General features: G+C 33.3%; 1 protein-coding gene across 3 annotated transcripts in view; it reads left to right on the top strand.

Moving 5' to 3' along the window:
• Nucleotides 1-22479, top strand: part of ROCK1 (Rho associated coiled-coil containing protein kinase 1) — a 138951-nt gene that overhangs the window by 57636 nt on the left and 58836 nt on the right. For all 3 annotated transcript variants that reach the window (XM_038543693.1, XM_038543695.1, XM_038543694.1), the window contains exons 5-11: nucleotides 2127-2302; nucleotides 3134-3218; nucleotides 4466-4610; nucleotides 4931-5069; nucleotides 7066-7157; nucleotides 16810-16969; nucleotides 21617-21677. In XM_038543693.1, the coding sequence (XP_038399621.1) occupies nucleotides 2127-2302; nucleotides 3134-3218; nucleotides 4466-4610; nucleotides 4931-5069; nucleotides 7066-7157; nucleotides 16810-16969; nucleotides 21617-21677 (858 nt within the window). The remainder of the gene's footprint in view (nucleotides 1-2126; nucleotides 2303-3133; nucleotides 3219-4465; nucleotides 4611-4930; nucleotides 5070-7065; nucleotides 7158-16809; nucleotides 16970-21616; nucleotides 21678-22479) is intronic.

Genomic DNA, 22479 nt, shown 5'->3' on the forward strand with positions numbered 1-22479 from the left:
CCATTTATAACAAACCAAAATTGTGTCTAGACATTGTTGAATATTTTACTTGGTGGTAGTGAGGGTGATGGTGGTCGGGGACAATTCTTGCCTCTGGGACTGAGAACCAGTGATACAGAAAATATTCAGTGTTCTGTAGATAGTTAAAAGCCATAGGACATAATTTTTAAATTTACAGCTTATGCACTTGAAGCTTTGATTTTCTTGCTTTTTTTGATACATTGTCTATAAATTTGGTAAACTGCCACCAAATCAACATTATTTAATTGTAGTGCCCAAATGGTAAATTGTATACTTTAATATGGGATAGCCATGAGATGCCACTTAGTTTCTTATCCTTCCCTAAAATATCTTTTTAAAATAACTAAATCTGTAACTAAAATCATTAAACACTACTTAGAAAATCAAACAAAAAATTTTTAAGACAAATGTCTGCATAAATAAGGTATCATTTTCTCTAGGGCCTTATTTTATTTTAGCTTGATTCTGATTTCATGTTTACTTGAAATGTTCTTTTGTAAATTTGCTCTTTTTTTTTTCATATAATAAATACATTTATGCCTGTTATTCTTGCCAGTTTCCTATCAGTAGATTTCACTCTTCCTGCTTGACTCTAGCTGTTGTGCTCTCCCTGCCTGCTAGTTGTTATTGCTCCTCCTCCTGTTGACTGCTGTTACTGAGCATCTGTTGTACCAGGTGCTTTCTACATTCACTAATCTTTTTAATTCTAAAAGGCAGTAAATCCTTATGGGTGTATCTTCAATTTATAGATTAATTTATGTTCCTATCGATTTGACATTTTTTATATAAATTTATTTTTTATTGGTGTTCAATTTGCCAACATATAGAATAACACCCAGTGCTCATCCCATCAAGTGCTCCCCTCAGTGCCTGTCACCCAATCACCCCCATCCCCCGCCCACCTCCCCTTCCACCACCCCTAGTTCGTTTCCCAGAGTTAGGAGTCTTCATGTTCTGTCTCCCTTTCTGATATTTCCCACTCATTTTTTCTCCTTTCCCCTTTATTTCCTTTCACCATTTTTTATATTCCCCAAATGAATGAGACCATATAATGTTTGTCCTTCTCCGATTGACTTCTTTCACTCAGCATAATACCCTCCAGTTCTATCCACATCGAAGCAAATGGTGGGTATTCGTCGTTTCTAATGGCTGAGTAATATTCCATTGTATACATAAACCAAATCTTCTTTATCCATTCATCTTTCGATGGACACTGAGGCTCCTTCCACAGTTTGGCTATTGTGGACATTGTTGCTATAAACATCGGGGTGCAGGTGTCCTGGCGTTTCATTGCATCTGTATCTTTGGGGTAAATCCCCAGCAGTGCGATTGCTGGGTCGTAGGGCAGATCTATTTTTAACTCTTTGAGGAACCTCCACACAGTTTTCCAGAGTGGCTGCACCAGTTCACATTCCCACCAACAGTGCAGGAGGATTCCCCTTTCTCCACATCCTCCAAGATAGAAAGAATATGTGACCACCAAACCAGCTCTGCAAGAAATTTTAAGGGGGACTCTTAAAATTCCTCAATTTGACATTTTTAAGCATTTGCAAACTGGCACTACTACGTCCAGACTTTGACTTAGCAGCAGGTATAAAAGTCAAACAAGCTATAGTCCCTTACATTTTTCTGGAAGGGATTTTAGTGATCGGGATTTAGGGAGGTTAAATAAATTACCCAGTCCCGTGGCTATTGGACAGCTGAGCCTATAGTCCAGTTTTTCAGACTTCTTGAGAATTGTGGTATTGATAAAATTTAACAGTAGACCTCACAAAAGCACATTATATCAGAATCATGATATTTCTTTGCTTAGGAGATTTGTATATTCTTTATTGAAACTATTGTAATTTTAAAAAATTCTCACTGTAAAAATTGAATTAGTATAGCAACACATAGAGAAAAAAGTTCCATCTAACTCCTTGGAAATAACCATCGTTCCTTTGTGTATGCAAGGGCCTTTGTAGTATTTATGTTTGTGTGTTTTAAGAGTACTGTAATTACTGCAATTTCATTAATTTAATAAAATCTTATGTTAGTATTTTTGTCATTTTTTAAGTGAAGCAATGTTGCTTAATGTTAATGATTTCTTGTGTGTCTTTGTATAGCTTTTTTATGCATTCCAAGATGATCGTTATCTCTACATGGTGATGGAATACATGCCTGGTGGAGATCTTGTAAATTTAATGAGCAACTATGATGTGCCTGAAAAATGGGCACGATTCTATACTGCAGAAGTAGTACTTGCGTTGGATGCAATCCATTCCATGGGTTTCATTCATAGGTAAAGATAAAAATGTTTTAAATGTTTTCATTTATTGAAGGGGGAAGCTGAAAAGTACTTAAGCTTTATTTGATTGGTATCCTACTCAAAATCCACCTATTCTTCTTCATGTGACATAAGTGGTATTTTAGAATTTAGAACTTTGAAATTCATAGTTTTATTATTTCAATGTAATGTTGATATAAATGTATCCTTTAATGTCTCTTAATCCAATTACATAGCTTTTATTTGGTGTTCTGAAAAATAAAAATTGTAAGTTGGTTTTCTGAAGTATGTTCATTTTTTAATAAACTAATTTGCTTTTGATTAGTTTTTGTATGCAAAGTTTTTAATATACAGATCAGTTTGCTTTTAGTTAGTGAATAGATCATATTTATTTGTTAGAACAGTTTCATCTGTTTTGCCAATACCACTTGAATCCCATGCAGTTGCTGTGCTAAGTGCCTGGGATACAAAAATGAAAGTGATTTAGAACCCTGTTTTGGGGTTTTTTATGTACTTAAGTTGAAAAGTGTGTTTCAATTACTTTTTATGTCTGAGTTATTACATTTTTTATAGTTATCCTCTCTTAAATGGTTTGCTTTCCCCCTTGGAAGAATTAAACTCTATTTAAAAGAAAAAGAGATATTAAATGTCTTTTTCTGAGACACTAATATATAAAGGAATTTCCCTGCTGAACTACAATTTACAGATATGGATAGAGCACATATGAATAAAAAATGGCTTTATCTACAGTGAGTGAGGATATAGGGCCTAAAATAACTGCCTCATAGAATTTTTATCAGTGTCTGACTGGTTTTAGAAACACTCTACTTTTTTCCCCCCCTCCAGAGATGTGAAGCCTGATAACATGCTGCTGGATAAATCTGGACATTTGAAGTTAGCAGATTTTGGTACTTGTATGAAGATGAATAAGGTTAAATAATTTTGTTAATTCAAGAAAGATGCTTTTTAGAAAATGCTGTAAGAATGTACTAATCATAACTGGACTTGTATAGAATTGATGTGATCTGTTATTTGTTGAAATAGATGCCATGGTTTCAATGTTTTATTAGTAACTTGTAAGTGATTTATGTTTTCCTCTCTACTTAAAGGTAGGTATTAATTTCCAGCTTTGTTAAATCCTTTATAACAACTCTGTAATATATAGTACTACTAGCGACTAGAAATGAAAGACTAGTGTTAAAATTAGACTTTCATAAAAATTAGATTTCAGAGATATGTGTATTTTTTAGTGTTTTACTTAGCCTTCTGTTAACATGTAAAAGATCTTACTGCTTATTTTGGGAGTTAATCTTAAAACATACCATCGGTCCTCATTATTTACAAAATAAATGTTATCTATGGCTGAAGTGGCAAGTATGCTACTTGCTTAAGTTGAAACAGTTTATATTCTTGGAAACTTACCACACAACAATAGCCAAAAAGTTGTATTTATTATTATTTTTTTGTATTTATTATTTTTAAAAGAAAATTATTGATTAGAAGAAAACACTACATGAGAACTTTTGTGTGAACATTTAATTATGATTCTGTTGTGTTAATACCAGCTTAAATAAGTAACAGCTATGCATAGTTTTTGCATTTAGTTTTGGGGATATTTTTGGAGTGAGTTAAAATGCATATTAAATATTCAGTGTGCTTAGTACCATTATACCCTTTTCCATTACACCTACTTCCCCATTTTATATTTATACAGTTAATTCTTGTTTAAGTTTCAAGCATGGTTAAATTGAATGGCTATTTTAGTAAAAATAAAAAGACAATAATTAAATCAGCATTTATATATTATTACTGAATGATTCATCCTATCAGTCCCTCAATCTGTTTGCATTGGCTTATATACTAGTTCTCTGCAATTATGATGTCATATTGGTACACCTGGATGACAGTGTGTCTTTCTAGTGAGTAATATTACAAAGTAAAAATCACTGATGCATCCATACACACAAGTACACACACATATTTCAAATATTCTGTGTATATAATGTATATATGTGATTAGACTGTATGTTCATTTTTGTCAAGTTTGCACAAGGTTTTGATATATTTTATAGTTCAAAGATTTAGAGTCCTACAAGTTTTATTAGGAAAGACCTTTTAAGTAATTCAGAATTTATATTTGTATCCTAATTCAAAAGTTGACCCGCTACTCTTTTTTAGGAAGGTATGGTACGATGTGATACAGCAGTTGGAACACCTGATTACATTTCCCCTGAAGTATTAAAATCTCAAGGTGGTGATGGCTATTATGGACGAGAATGTGACTGGTGGTCAGTTGGGGTATTTTTATATGAAATGCTTGTAGGTGAGTAAAGGGGAATTTTGTGTATCTCTAACACAGTTGTTCATCCCATTTGGCTTTTTCTAATAAAATATTTATTACAGTAAGCAATACTAGTTTTGTTTGTAGAAAGCAAACTGATCCAAACCTGCTTTGTGTGTTTTTAAAAGCTGTTTAGAAGCTTAAAGCAATTTTGTGATGTGTTATTTCTTTTTTATATATTAAGCATATGTCTTTAACGCATATATAGTAATCTTTACACATATAACATTGACTCTTTTCCTTTGAAACTGATTTTTTTTAATGTACTTTATTTGCTTTTGTTTTCCCTATCAATTTTTCAGGTGATACACCTTTTTATGCAGATTCTCTGGTAGGAACTTACAGTAAGATTATGAACCATAAAAATTCACTTACTTTCCCTGATGATAATGATATATCAAAAGAAGCAAAAAATCTTATTTGTGCCTTCCTTACTGACAGGTAAATAATCTTAACATTGAACTTTAATTTATTCTAAGGAAATTCTCATTTTGCTGCTCAATATTTGAGGACTATATCTAAGCTCCTGTATTTGAACTTTCGGAATACAAGTACTGCCATTCCTCAAATCAGTAGTGATAGTGAAGTCTAATATTTTGTGATAATCTGGATGGCTTTCTGGATCTCAAATCACTTGCCTTACCTAAGAAAATGGGGTAATGGCTAGATCAGATGGTTTTTAAAAATTTCATTGTCAAATATTTAACTTGGTTAAAAATAAAAATTATATTTTCTTGAGTCTGAGGGTTTTTTTTTTTTAAGATGTAGCATCTCTGAAAATTAGAGTGCATCTTACAGTCAATGGCATGTATTAATTTAATTGGAAGCATTTTTGTCCTAGTGATAGAAAAATGATGTATCTTCTAATCAGTGCAATTAAAGATAATTCGGTATTGTATAATTGAAATTTGCTAAGAGTAGAATTTAAATGTTCTTACCAAAAAGAAAGGTAAATAGGTGAGGTGATAGATGTGTTATGTTAATTAACTCAGTGGGAGAATCTTTTCACAGTGTGTACATATGTCAGAATATCACTTTATACACTTTGCATATCTTAAGATTTTATCCTCAATAGAACTGGAAAAAAGATTTAATTATATATGATTATATATTTGATGAAATTAAGTTACTAGTGCAATGCTATAAAGATATATGTATTTTCTACCTCCTCCTCTCTAGAGATGGTCATTGGTATGATGTCTTTCAGATTCAGTAAGCATTTTTATAAATGATACTCATGTATGTGTTTTAGAAACAAAAATAATATATGTACCCTTACGGTTTACTTCTTAAATTTAAATATGAACCAAATGACGTAAGATTAATATTTATGTTTGTATATTGTTAATTTAAATATTAGGCCTCGTACTTTTAGATCTGTTTCAATTTCAGATTCACTCAATTAATTTAAATTTAGTGCCCTTCATATGTCCTTTGGAGACTGAAATGTAGTCTTTGAAATTTTTACATTTCGATATATGTACTCTAAATATAAGTGCTATGCTGTGTGTTAGGTGCTAGGGATATAGAAATGAAAAAGATATACAGTCACTGTTCTCCACTACCTCATAGCTCTTTGACGGAAATAGACAAGTGAATGAGATGTTTACTGTACAGAGATAAGTACTCTGAGTTAAGTACTGTCTGCCAGAAGACCATAGAGAGGTTCCTTGATCCAGTCTGGGAAAGTCAATAAAAGCTTCTTCAGAAAGTGTCACATTTTATCAAAAGCAATTTCTCTTTTAACTCATGAAAAACTTTGGAATTCAGGATATTCTTGTATAACCACTCTAAGTTTATAAGCACTCTAGTAGAAAACAGAAGTTGCTAAGTTCCCCTTTCCAAATCCACTAAAAGCAGATTTTTAAACATTTATCTCCCTGCTCACCTAAGAGGCTAGGAATCCATAATTTGTTCCATTAAAACTCTCAGTTTTGTAGTAATGTCAAGAATTAGTTGTCATTGGTTTTTGATAGATCAGTAATATTTATAGTAGTGTATAAAATGGAAATTTTAAATTTAAGATGTCTTTCTGAGTTTTTATTAGCTGTTGGTGTGAAATAAAGTCATTGGTTGCAAAAAATGTGTAACTATCACAGTATTTAAGAGCTGTCAAGAAAATTCACTGTGTTTTATTCATTATGCTCATGAGGCAAAGTGAGTGATCTATCAGGATTTTTGTTGTCAATAGGAAAATCATGGAGTATATAACAAGTCTGTTTTTCACATATATATTTTTAAATTCTTCAGTATTCTGTCTTCAGCTTATTTTTTATTTAAGCTGAAAATTATAGTGACAACCAATATAATATCAAAGTGACATAGAACTATTTTTATTATTAGGCACTGATTTAGGATTATGCCCACAAATATATCCGGACAAATTATAATAATATCTTAAATGATTAATAACTTTTTTCTTTCCCTCTCTATTTAGAGAGGTGAGATTAGGGCGAAATGGTGTAGAAGAAATCAAACGACATCTCTTCTTCAAAAATGATCAATGGGCTTGGGAGACACTCCGAGACAGTAAGTTCTTTTTCTTGCACATTACAGTAGATATTTGAAAGTAGTTGTGGTAAATATGGTTTGTTGAAACTGCCTTGCTACTATATGTGTATATTTGATGAAAATTAAAATATACAGAGGTGGTTATGGATATTATTCTACTCTAAAGAGAAAATATTTGATAATGTTGGGAAAATTGTACTGCTTTTTCTCTGATATCTTATTTGAGATACCAAGGTGAAATACAATATACATGAGAGAGAATTGGGCTCAGCAGTCATAATTTGATAGTTGATCTTTGTTGAATTGCCTTTTGTCTTAGATTTTAATATCATTATGAGGAAAGTCAATAAATAAAGGGTAATTAAAATATATGGTAATTAAAATATATTTCCTGTGAAAGACAAGTTATTATCTTGTTTATACTAAACTTAAAATATAAAATATAAGGTTCTATTATTGATAAATACCAGAATAATTTGTATGAAGATAAAGGAAATTACAGTATACTTGATTCCATCAGACTTGCAGCTTGCAATTCAGAAATGAAAATATGTAGTGTATAAGAAGTTATTTTCAGTCAATTTAGAACATTTCCCTATTTCAAAAAAAGTTAATAAGATGATTCATAGAAAACTTTGCTTAACATAGCTGAATCAAAATTATAATGGTACCAAATGTGCCCAACACCCTTGTGGATTTGGAAGCCAAGAATTCATCTTTCTCCTGTTGAAATCTTAGGAATTTTTTTCTGTTTTCACAGAAAGGATAATGTATACCAGTTCCTAACTTTCTGCTGTAGCAACAGTGGTAAACCTTAATAGTGGAAATGAACTCAGCTGTGTGGTTTTAGAAATCGTTATAAATTAAGTATGTAGTATTTGTTTTCTTTGTTTTTAATTTTTTTTTAGTATTTGATTTAAGGACTAAGTTGAGACTGTGGGAAAATTCAGGGGAAAAGAATCTTGTTAATTTTGAAGAAACAGATCATAGTTTTGCCAATATCAGGGAAGTATCCTAGTTATCAGATATTTTTAAAGGAACAGTTAAACTGCCTTCAGGTAGGCACATATACTGTATACAAGCTATACAATTGACTGAGAAGGGAAAAGGGGAAATAAATTCTTGGGGAAATTAAGAAATTATACAATCACAAAGAATGACATTGAGTGACCTGCTGTCTGGAAAAACTACAGGAGCAGTTTGACCTGGAGAGACTTTATTAAGTTATATACTGGAAAAAAGAGAACTTCCTCCTCCCTATAAATAAATGTGACATGATTGTTGTTTTCACACTCAATGAGAAACTTGCAAAGACAGAGATGAGTAGAGTGAGATGATGAATGGTTGCATTGAAAAACGGGGTTTTTTTTCAAGCTGTGCTCTTAGAAGTTGAAGAAAGCTAAAAACGTAAAAATATGATTATAAACTTTAGAAAATTTAAAAGATGACTGAAGAAAATGCAAAGTATCTTCTGTATTGGTTTAAATTCTTTCTTAAAGTGAAACAATGTATAAATAACTCTAAAGAATAACCATAGAGTAAATTGCTCTAAAAGTAGGGAGGACGCATTTCCTTTGGTGTATTGAAAACCTGATATCAATAAGTAGAGCAGGTAACCTGGTCAACAAATACTGAACACCTGCTTATATGCTGAGCACTGTTCTATTTCAGGCACTAGGAAAATATCAGTGATCAAACCAATGAAAGTTCTTTACCTGTGGAGCTTATAGTCCAGTGGAATTGGGGAGTCTAAATCAGTGGCATTTCATGATATTGTTATACCTCCTTAATATAACTTTATAGTAATTTTAAAACAGGTAAAGTGAATTACTTCATTGATTTAAATCAAACAGACTTTATATTTAGAGAATCTTTATAATTAGGTAATTTTATTAGTATTATTGATATTTCTGTATCTCTTAAAAATCTGTATTATCTATGACTTAGCTGTACTGTACTTAGATTTAACATAGTTATAAATATTTTGATATCTTTTCCTAATCCCAGTAGCTCTTATCTTGTGGTTATTGTTAAAAAAAGAAGGAAAGAAAAAATTGAAGTCTGTAGAACTTACTGTTTTCTTCTTCCCGTTCCCTCTTCCTACCCTTTCTTCACTTCCCACCCCTAAAATACCAAGAATACTTTTATTGTGAATTGACCTCTCTGACCTGCTAAGCTTTTGAAAATTAAGTAACAGTTACAATTCTTAATTTTTTTTAACTTCTCTAATTTTATTTGGCAGAATTGCTTACCTTTTCCAAATAACAATTCTTTTAGTAGCTTTACCACTTACATGTCTCTAAGTTACAATGGCAATTAATATTTACCATCTGTTCCTTGGTGGTGTGGGAGCAGGGTACAAAATAGCTTGATTTGTGGCAGAATTTCCATGCACTTCCTGATCTTATTCACTCTTAATTTAGAGACACAGAGAATTAAGATTGTAAAATTACTTTTTCCCTCATTTGAGATAGAATTGAAAGAAATGGCAGGAATGAGATTAAAGAAAGAAGACGGAAGAAATGAAAAGACCTAACTAACTTGCTACAGGTCACCCTACTTGCAGATGACAGTGTCAGGATTCAGATCTTCCTGACTCAGAAGCTTTAGATCTTCTGGAATACCATGTGCCATTTAAGTAAAACCAACCAATATTAATACAAAGTGGAAATGTAGGGAATCAACATTCTTTGCAGTTAAATTTTGGAGAAAATAAAATGGTAACTTTTATTACATATAACAAAAAAATTATTAACAATACTATGTTAAGTATAATAATGTAATTTGCAAAACACTGTGCCATTCATGATCTCATCTGAGATAAGATATTGTGATTACCTAATCCACTATAGCTGGTGGGAAAAGATACAAGATGATAATAGGAGTAACTGCCAGCTCATGTGATAAGTTTTCCATTCATTTAAAAACAAACAAAATTAATTGTAAGCACATATATGGTATTCCAGGTTCTTTGCATTAATTAAGTCTAGTATCCTCCCTTTTAGAGTTGTGCATTCTCATGGGAGAGATTATCAGTGTAGGCTTCATAGATAAAGAATTTGAGGTCTCACAAGTTTCAGGGACATAGAAGTTTAGACTTTCTCAGTATTGTGGTAGGTTCATGTTTTAAAAACATTAAGAAAAATTATCTTCTTTTGTGGCAAAGTATATATAACATAAAATTTACCATTTTAACCATTTTTAACTGTATAGCTCAGTGGCATTAAGCATCTTCACATTGTTGTGCAACCATCACTACCATCCATCTCCATCAACTGACTGAGCTACCCAGATGCCCCTGTACTTTTTTCTTTTATTATTATTATTATTTTTTATATTTATTTATTTATGATAGTCACAGAGAGAGAGAGAGAGAGAGAAAGAGAGAGGCAGAGACACAGGCAGAGGGAGAAGCAGGCTCCATGCACCGGGAGCCCGACGTGCGATTCGATCCTGGGTCTCCAGGATCACGCCCTGGGCCAAAGGCAGGCACTAAACCGCTCTGCCACCCAGGGATCCCTCTTTTATTATTTTTATTTGTAAAAGGTCAGTAGTTATATCCTCACTTTCATTTCTGGTTTATTTGTATCTTCTCTTTTTTCCCCTTAGTCTAGTAAAAGATTTATCAATTTTGTTGATCTTTTTTTTTTTTTTAAAGATTTATTTATTTATTTATTCATGAGAGAGAGAGAGAGAGAGAGAGAGAGGCAGAGACACAAGAGGAGGGAGAAGCAGGCTCCATGCCGGGAGCCCGACGTGGGACTCGATCCCGGGACTCCAGGATCGCACCCTGGGCCAAAGGCAGGCGCTAAACCGCTGAGCCAGCCAGGGATCCCCAATTTTGTTGATCTTTTAAAAGAACTATTGGTTTTGTTAATTTCACTGTTACTTTTCAATTCTATATTTTGTTTATCTGCACTCTAATCTCTACTGTTTCTTTCCTTACTATAGCTCTGGGCTTAGTTTGCTCTTCTTTTTTTAGTTCCTTAGGGTGTCTGCTGGGTTATTGATTTGAGATTTCTCTCTCTCTTTTTTTAGGCAGGCATTTTTTTACAACTAAAATTTTTCTGAGTATTACTTTTGCTGGTCCTGTAAGTTTTGGTTGTTGCTTTCATTTTTCTCAAAGTATTTTTCTCTGATCTCCCTTGTGATCTCTTCTTTGATTCATTGGTTTTTTTAAGAATATGTTGTTTTCACCTCTTTGACATTGGCTGTAGCAACTTTTTACTAGATACATCTCCAGAGGCAAGGGAAACAAAACCAAAAATGAACTATTGGGACTTCAAGATAAAACCTTCTGCACAGTGAACGATACAGTCAACAAAACTAAAAGGCAACCTTCAGAATGGGAGAAGATGTTTGCAAATGACATATCTGATAAAGTGTTAGTATCCAAAATCCATAAAGAACTTACCAAACTCAACACCCTAAAAATAAATAATCCGGTTAAGAAATGGACAGAAGACATGAATAGGCGTTTTTCCAAAGAAGACATCTGGATGGCTAACAAACACATGAAAAGATGCTCAATATCACTATCATCAGGGAAATACAAATCAAAACTATAATGAGACACCACCTGACACCTATCAGAATGGCTAAAATTAACAACACAGGAAACAGCAGATGTTGGCAAGGGTGTGGAAAAAGGGAAACCCTCTTACGTTGTTGGTGGGAATGCAAGCTGGTACAGCCACTCTGGAAAACAGTATGGAGTTTCCTCAAAAAGTTAAAAATAGAACTGTCCTATGATTCAGCAGTTGCTCTAGTAGGTATTTACCAAAGGATACAAAAATAGTGAATTGAAGGGATACATGCACCCTGATGTTGGTAGCAGCATTATCAACGCTAGCCAAATTATGGAAACTGCTGAAATGTCCATCAACTGGTGAATGGATAAAGGAAGATGTGGTATATATATGCAGTGAAGTATTACTTAGCCATAACAAAGAATGAAATCTTGCCATTTGCAATGACATGGTTGGAGCTAAAGAGTATAATGCTAAGCTAAATAACTCAGAGAAAGACAGATACTGTGTGATTTCACTCATGTGGAATTTAAGAAACAAAACAAATAGAAGAAAAAAGAGATAAACCAAGAAACAACTATGGAGAACAAATTGACAGTTGCTGGAGGGGAGGAGGGTGGGTAGGTCAGAAGTTAAATGGGTGATGGGCACTTACTGTGATGAGCATTGGGTGTTATGTGTAAGTGATGAATCATTAAATTCTCCTTCTGCAACTAATACTACATTATATGTTAAATAACAGCGTAAAACAGTAACATTTTAGAAATATATATATATATGTTTATGCAGATTATTTTAACCTGAACAGTCTCTTAAATCATATTCCCATGTGTCCAGTGCCAAGGTTAACAAATAGAACCTTACACCTGAGGGATGCCTGGGTGGCTCAGTGTTTGAGAATCTGCCTTCAGCTCAGGTCGTGATCCCCGGGTCTTGGGATTGAGTCCCACATCGGGCTCCCTGAATGGAGCCTGCTTCTCCCTCTGCCTGTGTCTCTGTCTCTTTCTCTCTCATGAATAAACAAATAAAATGTTCTTTTTTAAGAACTTTAAAAAAATACTGGAATTTAAATAAAAATTTGAAACCAAAGACTATGTTATTTTCCAGGTATTTGTGAAACTTCCAATTTTCCTTCTATTGTTGAAATCTTGTTTCATTCCATCATGGCTGGAGAAGATATGTAGTTTGATTTCAGTATCTTTAAATTTATTAAGTTGTTTTATGGCCTAACATATAGTTTGTCCTGGAGAATGTCTCATGTACAATGTGTATTCTGCTGTTGGTGGTGGAGTGAGTTTTATATGTCTGTTATATCTAGTTGGTTTAGGATATTGTTCACATCCTGCATTTTCTTATTCCATCTTTTGTTTGAATGTTCTGTTCATTTATTGAAAATGGGTTATTGAAACTCCAATAATTGTTTTAGAACTGTTTGTCCACTTATGTCATTTTTATTACGTATATATTGGGGCTGTGTTGTAAATGCATATATGTTTATAATTGTTTCAACTTGATGAGTTGACTCTTTTTATCAGTAGTATCACCCATATCTCTTGTATTGTGTTGTCTCTTTTAACCATTTTACTTTAAAAAAAAAAAAATTTTACTTAAAGTCCGTTTTGTCTGATATTAGTATAGATCCCAGCTCTTTTTTCCAAGGAATATCTTTCATTCTTTTAGCCTATTTGTCTGTAGATCTAAAGTGAATCTCTGTATATTCCATGTAATTAGTTTTATTAATCCATTCTTCCTGTTTTTACTTTTTTAATAAGTGACTTTAATTCATTTAAATTTAAAATGAACACTAAATATAAACACTTCTGCCATTGTTCTGTTTTCTATATGTTGTCTTTCTGTTCCACAATTCCTGCATTATTACCTTCTTTTGTGTTGAGTGGATTGTTTTATAGCATACTCTTTTGATTCCCTCTCCAGTTTCTTTCTATATATTATTTAGTCATTTTCTTACAGTGACTCTCCTGGGGACTACATTTAACATCCTAAACTGATAACAATCTAGGTTGAATTAATACAATTTACTGTCAAAAGCATACAAAAACTGCTTCTATACTGATCCATTTTCTTCCTTTGTTATCATTACAGATTACATCCTTATATTTTCTGTGCTCATTAACAAATTATAATTTTATGCATATTTCTTTTAAGTCATATAGGGGAAAAAGTGGATTTATAAAACAAAAATACATAATGCTGGCTCATATATTTACGTGTGTAGTTACCTTTATTTCTTCACAAAGCTTTGAGTTAGTGTCTGGTGTTCTATCATTTCAACCTTAAAACTAACAGTTCTTATAGGACAGGTTTATTAGCAACAGTCTCTAGTCTTTCCTTTACCTGGGAATCTCTTAATTTGTCCTTCATTTTTGAAAAATAATTTTGCTAGATATAGAATTCTTGGTGAACCATTGTTTCAGCACTTTAAATATGTTGTTCCATTGCCTCTGGCCTTCAAAGTTTCTCCTTAGAAATGCACTTAAAGGGAGCCTGGGTTGCTCGTCAGTTAAGCATCTAACTTGATCTCAGTACAGGTCTTGATCTCAGGGTCATGAGTTCATGTCCTGTGTTGGACTCCACACTGGGTGTATATCCTACCTAAAAAAGAAAAAAAAGAAAGAAAGAAATGGATTCTTAATCTTATTGAGAATTCCTTGTATATGACAAGTCACTTTTCTATTGCTTTCAAGATTCTTTGTCTATGGGTGGGGGGGAGATTCTTTGTCTTTTCAAAAGTTCATTATAATGTGTCATAGTGTGGACCTGAATTTTTCTTACTTGGAGTTCATTGTGCTTCTTGGATGACTGAAGTCCACAGCAAGCAATACTAGTAAACCTGGGAAGGGGGAAATCTGATTTCCAGAATTACATTTCCAAAAAAATTACAAAGCATATAAAGAAACAGAAAAAGTATGGACTATTTACCGAAAACAAAGGAAATGTCAGAAAACACCACTGAGGGAATCCAGATATTAGATTTATTAAACAGACTTTAAATAAAGAGACATAAATGTGCTCAAAGAGCTAAAGGAAACTATGGACAAAGAACTAAAGGAAGCCAGAGTACATCTTAAAAAATACAATGTATCAATAAAGAGAACAATGAACAAAATAGAAATTCAGGCACTGAACAGTACAATAGCTGAAACTACAAATGTACTAGAAGGGTTCAATAGCAGATCTGAGCAGGCAGAGAAATGAGTGAACTTAAATAAGACCACCAGTATTATCAAGTGGAGGAAAAGAAAGAAAACAACATGAGAAAGTGAACTCTTGGGACATCATAAAGCATCCAACATACACATTATGAAAGTCCCAGGAAAGTAGAGTAAGAGGCAGAAAAAATATTTAAAGAAATAATAGCTCCAAACTAACCAATCTGATGAAACCTATGAATCTACACATCCATTTGTTTAGTGACTTTTTCAAATTATTTTTACAAAGTCTGTATTCCTTGTCATGTGTGATCACTGATGTCTGTTTTCCATTAATATGTCATTGGTCAGCCAGTGACAATTCCCAAAATGCCAAAATTTACTAGCTTCTTTTTTCGTTAAATATTCCCGTTTGGGATGCCTGGGTGGCTCAGTGGTTAAGCATATCTGCCCTTGGCTCAGGGCATGATCCTGGAGTACCAGGATTGAGTCCCACATTGAGCTCCCTACATGGAGCCTGCTTCTCCCTCTGCCTATGTCTCTGCCTCTCTCTTTCAGTGTCTCTCATGAATAAATAAATAAAATCTTCAAAAAATATATTCCCCTGCTTATTTTAAGGTTTTTCTTAGATCTCAGAGTTCTGAAAAGGTTATTTTTGATAGTTTTTGCCAGCATAATGGTTACTTCAGTGAAAGAGTGGCTTCTTAGAGCTGTCTGCCATTTTTTATGACATCAGCTGGATTCTTTTTTATGGAACATGATTCCTATATTACCAGTTACTTATGGAAAGGTAAATTTTTATAAATGGACTAGTCTGTATATCAGTTGTAATTCTGTAAAGCTATTTTTATCCTTATTTATTAGTTCTGATGTGATTATATGGTATCCTGTAAAACCTATATGTCTTACTGTAAATATAGAAGTATTACTTTTATAATTCTCCTAGGATTTCCCCTACTTGTATCTCAGAATTTAGACAGAGTTTGTATCATTTTAAAACTACTCTGAAATGGTGTGTAATCTATTTAAAAAAAAAACTAGATTAATCTTAAACAGCAAAAAATTCATCAGACTTGCTTTGCTTTCTTTTAAAATCGATCTTATAAGATAATTTTAAAGAATGGTTTTTTAGCCTGAACACTAAACCAGATAAATCTTTTTTGTGTGGCTTGTCCTGAACTTTCTTGGATGATTAGTTGTCTCCCTGGTCTTTACCCACTAGGTGCCACTAGCACACATCCCCCAGATATGACATCTGAAAATGTATTCAGTCATTGTCAGATGTCCCCCCAGGGGGCAAAATTGTTTTAAAATTGAGAAGCACTGTTTTAAAGTAAAATTTATGCCAAGATCACAATTGATTTATTTACTTCACAAGGAGAGACAAACCTCCCCCCTGCCACACCCACTCATTTTACAAATTAGGCAGTTAGTATTATTAGGAAGCTAAAACTGTCTAGTCAGGCAGTTCTCTTGGTCATTAAGAAAAGAAAATGATGGAAAATTTCAGTACCAAAATGTTGTTCTCTCCAGGGCTACAAAAAAGTAACCTTGATTTCTAGTTTGCTATATAGCAGATTAACAAACAAAATATTGTATTTGAAACCAGTCAACTTTGAATACAATTTAGTATGCTATGGTTTCTGAAAAGTCTTTTCTGTAGTCCTAACCGCTTGTGCATATTTTGACATATAACAAAACAAACCTTAATACTTTTAATATCCAAATTAAACTTGAAGTATAGGTGATAGAGGTGATTTTGAAGGTAATTGTTTCATAGAATTATAATTATCAATATCAGTTGAGTAATAATCCTGATAAAACCAACTAAAATAGGATTCAACTCATATGAAATTTGTGATTTGCAACTTACTTATATGTAAGAAATTTAGTCGTTGGTATGGAATCTTTGTTTCCCTTTATTTTCATATTAAATTTGAAGTGAACTATTAATTTTGTTTCCATTTTTAGCTGTAGCACCAGTTGTACCTGATTTAAGTAGTGACATTGATACAAGTAATTTTGATGACTTGGAAGAAGATAAAGGAGATGAAGAAACGTTTCCCATACCTAAAGCTTTTGTTGGCAATCAGTTACCCTTTGTAGGATTTACATATTATAGCAATCGTAGGTAAGTATGCTAAACATTGATTTTAGGGGTAGGTACTGATTTTGCTGAGGTCTGTTATTTTCTTAGGGATATCTCAAAATTACTTTAAGAACATTTAATGGTATATGAAGAGATTTTAATATGCCATTTTTCAGTGATGCATGATATTTGTAGTATTCCATATTTCTTTTAAACTCATCCATTATCAAGATACCGTGTTTCAGAAATTATTTGCTGAGTAATGAGTTATATATGTTCAGGTTACAGCAACTAATAAATTCTATTAATACTAATATCTTGGTTAAGCTCATTATCCAAAGAGTTCTGATTTTGTAATACTTTTTTTTTTTTTTTTAAGATTATTTATTTAGGGCAGCCTGGATGGCTCAGCGGTTTACTGCCGCCTTCAACTCAGGGCATGATCCTGGAGACCCAGGATTGAGGCCCATGTCAGGCTCCCTGCATGGAGCCTGCCTCTCCCTCTGCCAGTGTCTCTGCCTCTCTCTCTCTCTCTCTCTCTTTGTCTCTCATGAATAAATAAATTTTTAAAAAAGATTATTTATTTATTTATTCATGATAAACAGAGAGAGAGAGACAGGCAGAGGGAGAAGCAGGCTCCATGCAGGGAGCCCAATGCGGGACTCGATCCTGGGACCCTAGGATCACTCCCCGGGCCGAAGGCAGGCACCAAACCATGAGCCACCCAGGGATCCCCTGTAATATGTTTTGGAACAACAAATAGTTTTCTAGCGTTATCATCATTATATTGATGTTACAAAGGCCTATAGTTTTTGGTAATGCAAAAATTGATTCCTCCCCAGAAAATCGCTAAATGAATTTACGTGTCTTATAGCATGTAAGACCTTGTGATCTTGGACAAATAACTTTGAACTTTTATGCCTCCATTTCCTCAACAATAGGGATGATGATGGTGATGCTACTTGTCTCATAGGACTATTGTAAGGGTTAATTAAATCAAAACAGTAGAACACTGAACATTAATATTCAGTTAGTGTTAGCTGTTATTTGTATGAACTGATGTTAACTTTCGTCTTCAAATGGGCTTGAGATATAAACATTTAACATTTCAGTATGCTGAGCATTCATTCATTCATTCATTCATTCAACAAACATGTTTGCCAGACAGCCTGGGTGGCTCAGAGGTTTAGCACTGCCTTCAGCCCAGGACATGATCCTGGAGACCATGGATCGAGTCCCATGTCAGGCTCCCTGCATGGAGCCTGCTTCTCCCTCTGCCTGTGTCTCTGCCTCTCTCTCTGTGTCTCTCATTAATAAATAAATAAAATCTTTAAAAAAATAAAAATCATGTTTGCCAACTTATTTTTTTGTCAGGTATATGCTAAGCACCAAGGTGTAGGGAGAAAGATGAATAAGATATGGTTAGTACCTTCTCTTAAGATGCTCATATCCTAGTGAGGGAATGGATATATTTTAAATTAAGCAAAAAGTGAACTTTTTTTTATAAGAGCCTATTCAGGTCAAGTTTAGAAAACAGGAATGCAATTTAATCCTGCCTTATGAAATCTCTCCAGTAATCCAGTTGTAAGTCAGTACTGGATACTTTTTGTTGCATCAAGTACTACAGATAGTACTTGACTTTTGATTCTTAGAAAAGTCTAGTATTTTAATCCTTCCCCTCCCCAACACCCATGAATATAATATTGTGGCTATTTTATATTGAAGTATATATATTTAGACAAGTTTCCTAGTGGTTTTTGCTTTCAAAAAAAAAACTTCTTTCTTTTTTTTTCTTTTTTTCTATTATCAATTATTCTTTGGCTTGGTTTCTGAAACACTTGAAATGTTGATATAAACAACCTCCAGTGTTTTTGGATTTTCTGTTGTTCATAGAAGTTAATGACTTTATTTAGGTTTATCTATATAAAAGTAATCTTTAATTAAACATTATATATACTATTTGTAGTACATTGTCATGTACTTGATTATGTTCTCTGGGTTTTCCTTGCATCCATATGATGCATATCCCAAATGAATTTCCAGGTTTCTCAAAAGTAAAAATTGTATTCTGTTCTTTTTTTAAAAAAAATCTTTTGGTAATTTTTTTTTGAAAGATTCTATTTATTCATGGGAGACACACACAGACACACAGAGGCAGGCAGAGACACAGGCAGAGGGAGGAGAAGCAGGCTCCACGCAGGTAGCCCAATGCAGGACTCAGTCCCGGGAGTCCAGGATCACACCCTGGGCCAAAGGCAGGCTCTAAACCACTGAGCCACCAAGGGATCCCTGTATTCTGTTCTAAAGTACCACCACCTTATTGAATAACATAGTGTTGTTTTATAATTGCTTATTACATGAATGGTTGAAGGTGTGGTTATCTTAAAGAATCAGCAAAATACTGGTTAGCCTTATGGTAATGTGTAAGTATAATTTTGAGTTACTGTCATGAAATAGAAAACTTCTGAAATTCTTACTCCTGAAATCCAAACATACTTTTAGAGATCTTTATTGCTGAAATATAGCTAAATGAAGAATGATTTATAATGGTTTAAAGGTTAAACCTTATTATTTTTATTTATTTGTAATAATCTAAAACCTCTCAAAAAGTTACCTAAATGACCAGATTCTATATGAAAGCAGCAATATAATATATACAGTAACTTTGAAAGAAAAAAGAAGATAAAAAGTGGAAGAATGAATGAATGTGTACAAGTGATGTCCTTATATTTTCAGTGCTGCATTCAAGAGAGTTATATTATTAACTTTGCAGAGGTCAAATATTAACCTCAGTTATATAGCATATTAAAATTTAGAAGAGGGGGGACACCTGGGTGGCTCAGCGGTTGAGCGCTTGCCTTCAGCTCAAGTTGTGATCAGGGGATCCGGGATCAAGTCCTGCATCAGGCTCCCTGTGAGGAACCTGCTTCTCCCTCTGCCTGTGTCTCTGCCTCTCTCTCAGTCTGTGTCTCTCATGAATAAATAAATAAATCTTTAAAAAAATAAAAATAAAATAAAATTTAGAAGAGGGACGCGTGGGTGGCTCAGCAGTTTGGTGCCTGCCTTTGGCCCAGGGCATGATTCTGGAATCCCAGGATCGAGTCCCGTCTCAGGTCCCCTGCATGGAGCCTGCTTCTCCCTCTTCCTATGTCTCTGCCTCTCTGTGTGTGTGTGTCTCTCATGAATAAATAAATAAAATCTTTAAAAATAAAATAAAATTTAGAGGAAATCTTGGAGACCAAATGGTCTGATTTCTTATCCAATTCAGATTCCACTGGTACTGCTATATGATTTTATTTACATTACATGATGTGGAATCTCACACTGAATTTCTGAGACACTCAGTAGTTAATAGATTGAAGTTGTACTAAATCTAGATTTTGTGATTTGTTACATGGGACCTTTTCTCTACAAACCTGTTATATAGTGCTTATTACTGTCCTGATTATTTGATTCTCTACTGAATCTGAATAGCTTTCCATGGAAAACAAAAATTAACATTTTCCTGTTTTTTTTTTTTTAGAACACTGTTATATATTTTTAATGGCAATTAAAGGAGCTTGTCTTCTTTTAAAAAAACTATTAATGAATATGTAGTGCATTATCAGCTGCCTATAATAGCTATGAACTATATAGTAGCTATTTGACATCTTTTTGAAGATGTCCTCCTGATGAACCAAGGTGGTGACTATAGTGGTGGTGATGATAGAGGTATTAATGGTGGTAGTTGTAGCATGTTAGGGGAAGTAGCAAGATCAGTAGCAGAGGCTACTACCTCTACCTCTAGCTAGTACCCTTACCTTTATATAACATTTGAGAATTTGGAATTTTTTTTTCATATGATCTGTTTAGATGTGTTTGATAATCTCATAAGATGTCCATAAAAAGATTTCTGTAAGTCACTACTATCTTATATGTAATTCTGACTACTGAATTTAAAGAGCCCTGTAAGCCTTGGAATCTCAAAATATTAGCAGGACACCACCAGAACTTTAGGTTATATTAACCGAACTTAAGGCAAAAGCTCTTTTTTTTTGGTCCAGAAAGGCAGTATCAGTCTTGGCTAAAGAATAATTGGGGCAGAGAGAGAAGTTGTGCCCATGTCTTTAGAAGTTAACAAATCCTTATCCCCAATCCCTAATCCAAAAAGCTCCATAAACTAGGGCACCTGGATGGTTCAATTGGTTAAGTGTCCAACTCTTGCTTTCAGCTCAGGTCGTGATGTCAGGGTTGTGAGTTCAAGCGCCGTGTTGGGCTCCATGCTTGGAGTGGAACTTACTTAATAGATAAATAAAACCAAAAAAGCTCTAAAAACTGGAACATTTTAGTGGTTTGTTTGGTGACAAAAGCTGCCATAATCTGCTCTCATGGCCAAAAACCTAATCTGAACTAATTTGAGACTATTAGTGGTTTTTATTTATCCTACTTGGTATGAATATTCATGTTTGCTGCAGGAATAATAAGGTATATGATTATAGAGTGCCACTTCTGACCTAAATGGGGGTTTTATTTAAAATATATATCACTTTTATACTATGTTTCTAAAATAAAAAATTATGATCTTGTATTCAATTTTTAAAAAGCATAGCAAAGTACAATACTGAACATAAAAAAGACACGCAGTATATACGGTTGTTATTAAATACTGAAGAGTTTTTTGGTTTTTTTACTTTTAAAACTTCCTCTCAGATACTTATCTTCAGCAAATCCTAATGATAACCGAAGTAGCCCCAATGTGGATAAAAGCTTGGTAGGTATTCTCTTATTATTTTTTTAAAAAGTTGTTTTGTAAATGGTTTATTTTGTGTATGTAATAGTAAATAAATATATGTTACTTCTGAAAGTGTGGTAGTGGACTTAAATTTTGATAGCACTTTTTACCTATTGTCTTCTTCCAACTTGATTTCTTGCCTGAGTATCAAATGGGATATTTTATGTTGAGATAATTAGTAAACTATAAATTGCTACATATATTGTCAGTGGCAGTCTTCCTAATCTTTAGAATTATGAGTTTATGATAAATCAATGTACCAGTAAGGATCTTGACAGGAAAACAAATAACACATTCAAAAAGCTTAACTAAAGTTTTGTGTGTATGTGATAGAACATATATAACATAAAATTTACCATTTTAGCTATTTTTAAGTGTACAGTTCAGTGGAATTAATATTCTTCACATTGTTATGTAACGACCACCATCTGTCTCCAGAACTTTTTCTTCATCCCAGACTAAAGTTTTGTGTACATTAAACTCTTTATTCCACTCTCTGTAGTCCTGAGTTACTATCCTACTTTTTCTGTCTCTACGAATTTGATTATTCTAAGTACCTCATGTAAATGGAATCATACAATTTGACTTTTTGTGATTGGCTTATTTCACTGAGCCTTAATATCCTCAGGGTTTCTCCATGTTGTAACATATATCAGAATTTGATTCCTTTTTAATACTGAATGTATTCTATTGTATGAATATACCATATTTTGTTCATTTATTAAGAGAGTTTACCTAAAGGTATATTTACCTTGCTATGAACAGGGTCAAGGGGAGTAAT

This window comes from Canis lupus, chromosome 7 (genome assembly GCF_011100685.1).
Source record: "Canis lupus familiaris isolate Mischka breed German Shepherd chromosome 7, alternate assembly UU_Cfam_GSD_1.0, whole genome shotgun sequence".
Lineage (NCBI taxonomy): Eukaryota > Metazoa > Chordata > Mammalia > Carnivora > Canidae > Canis > Canis lupus.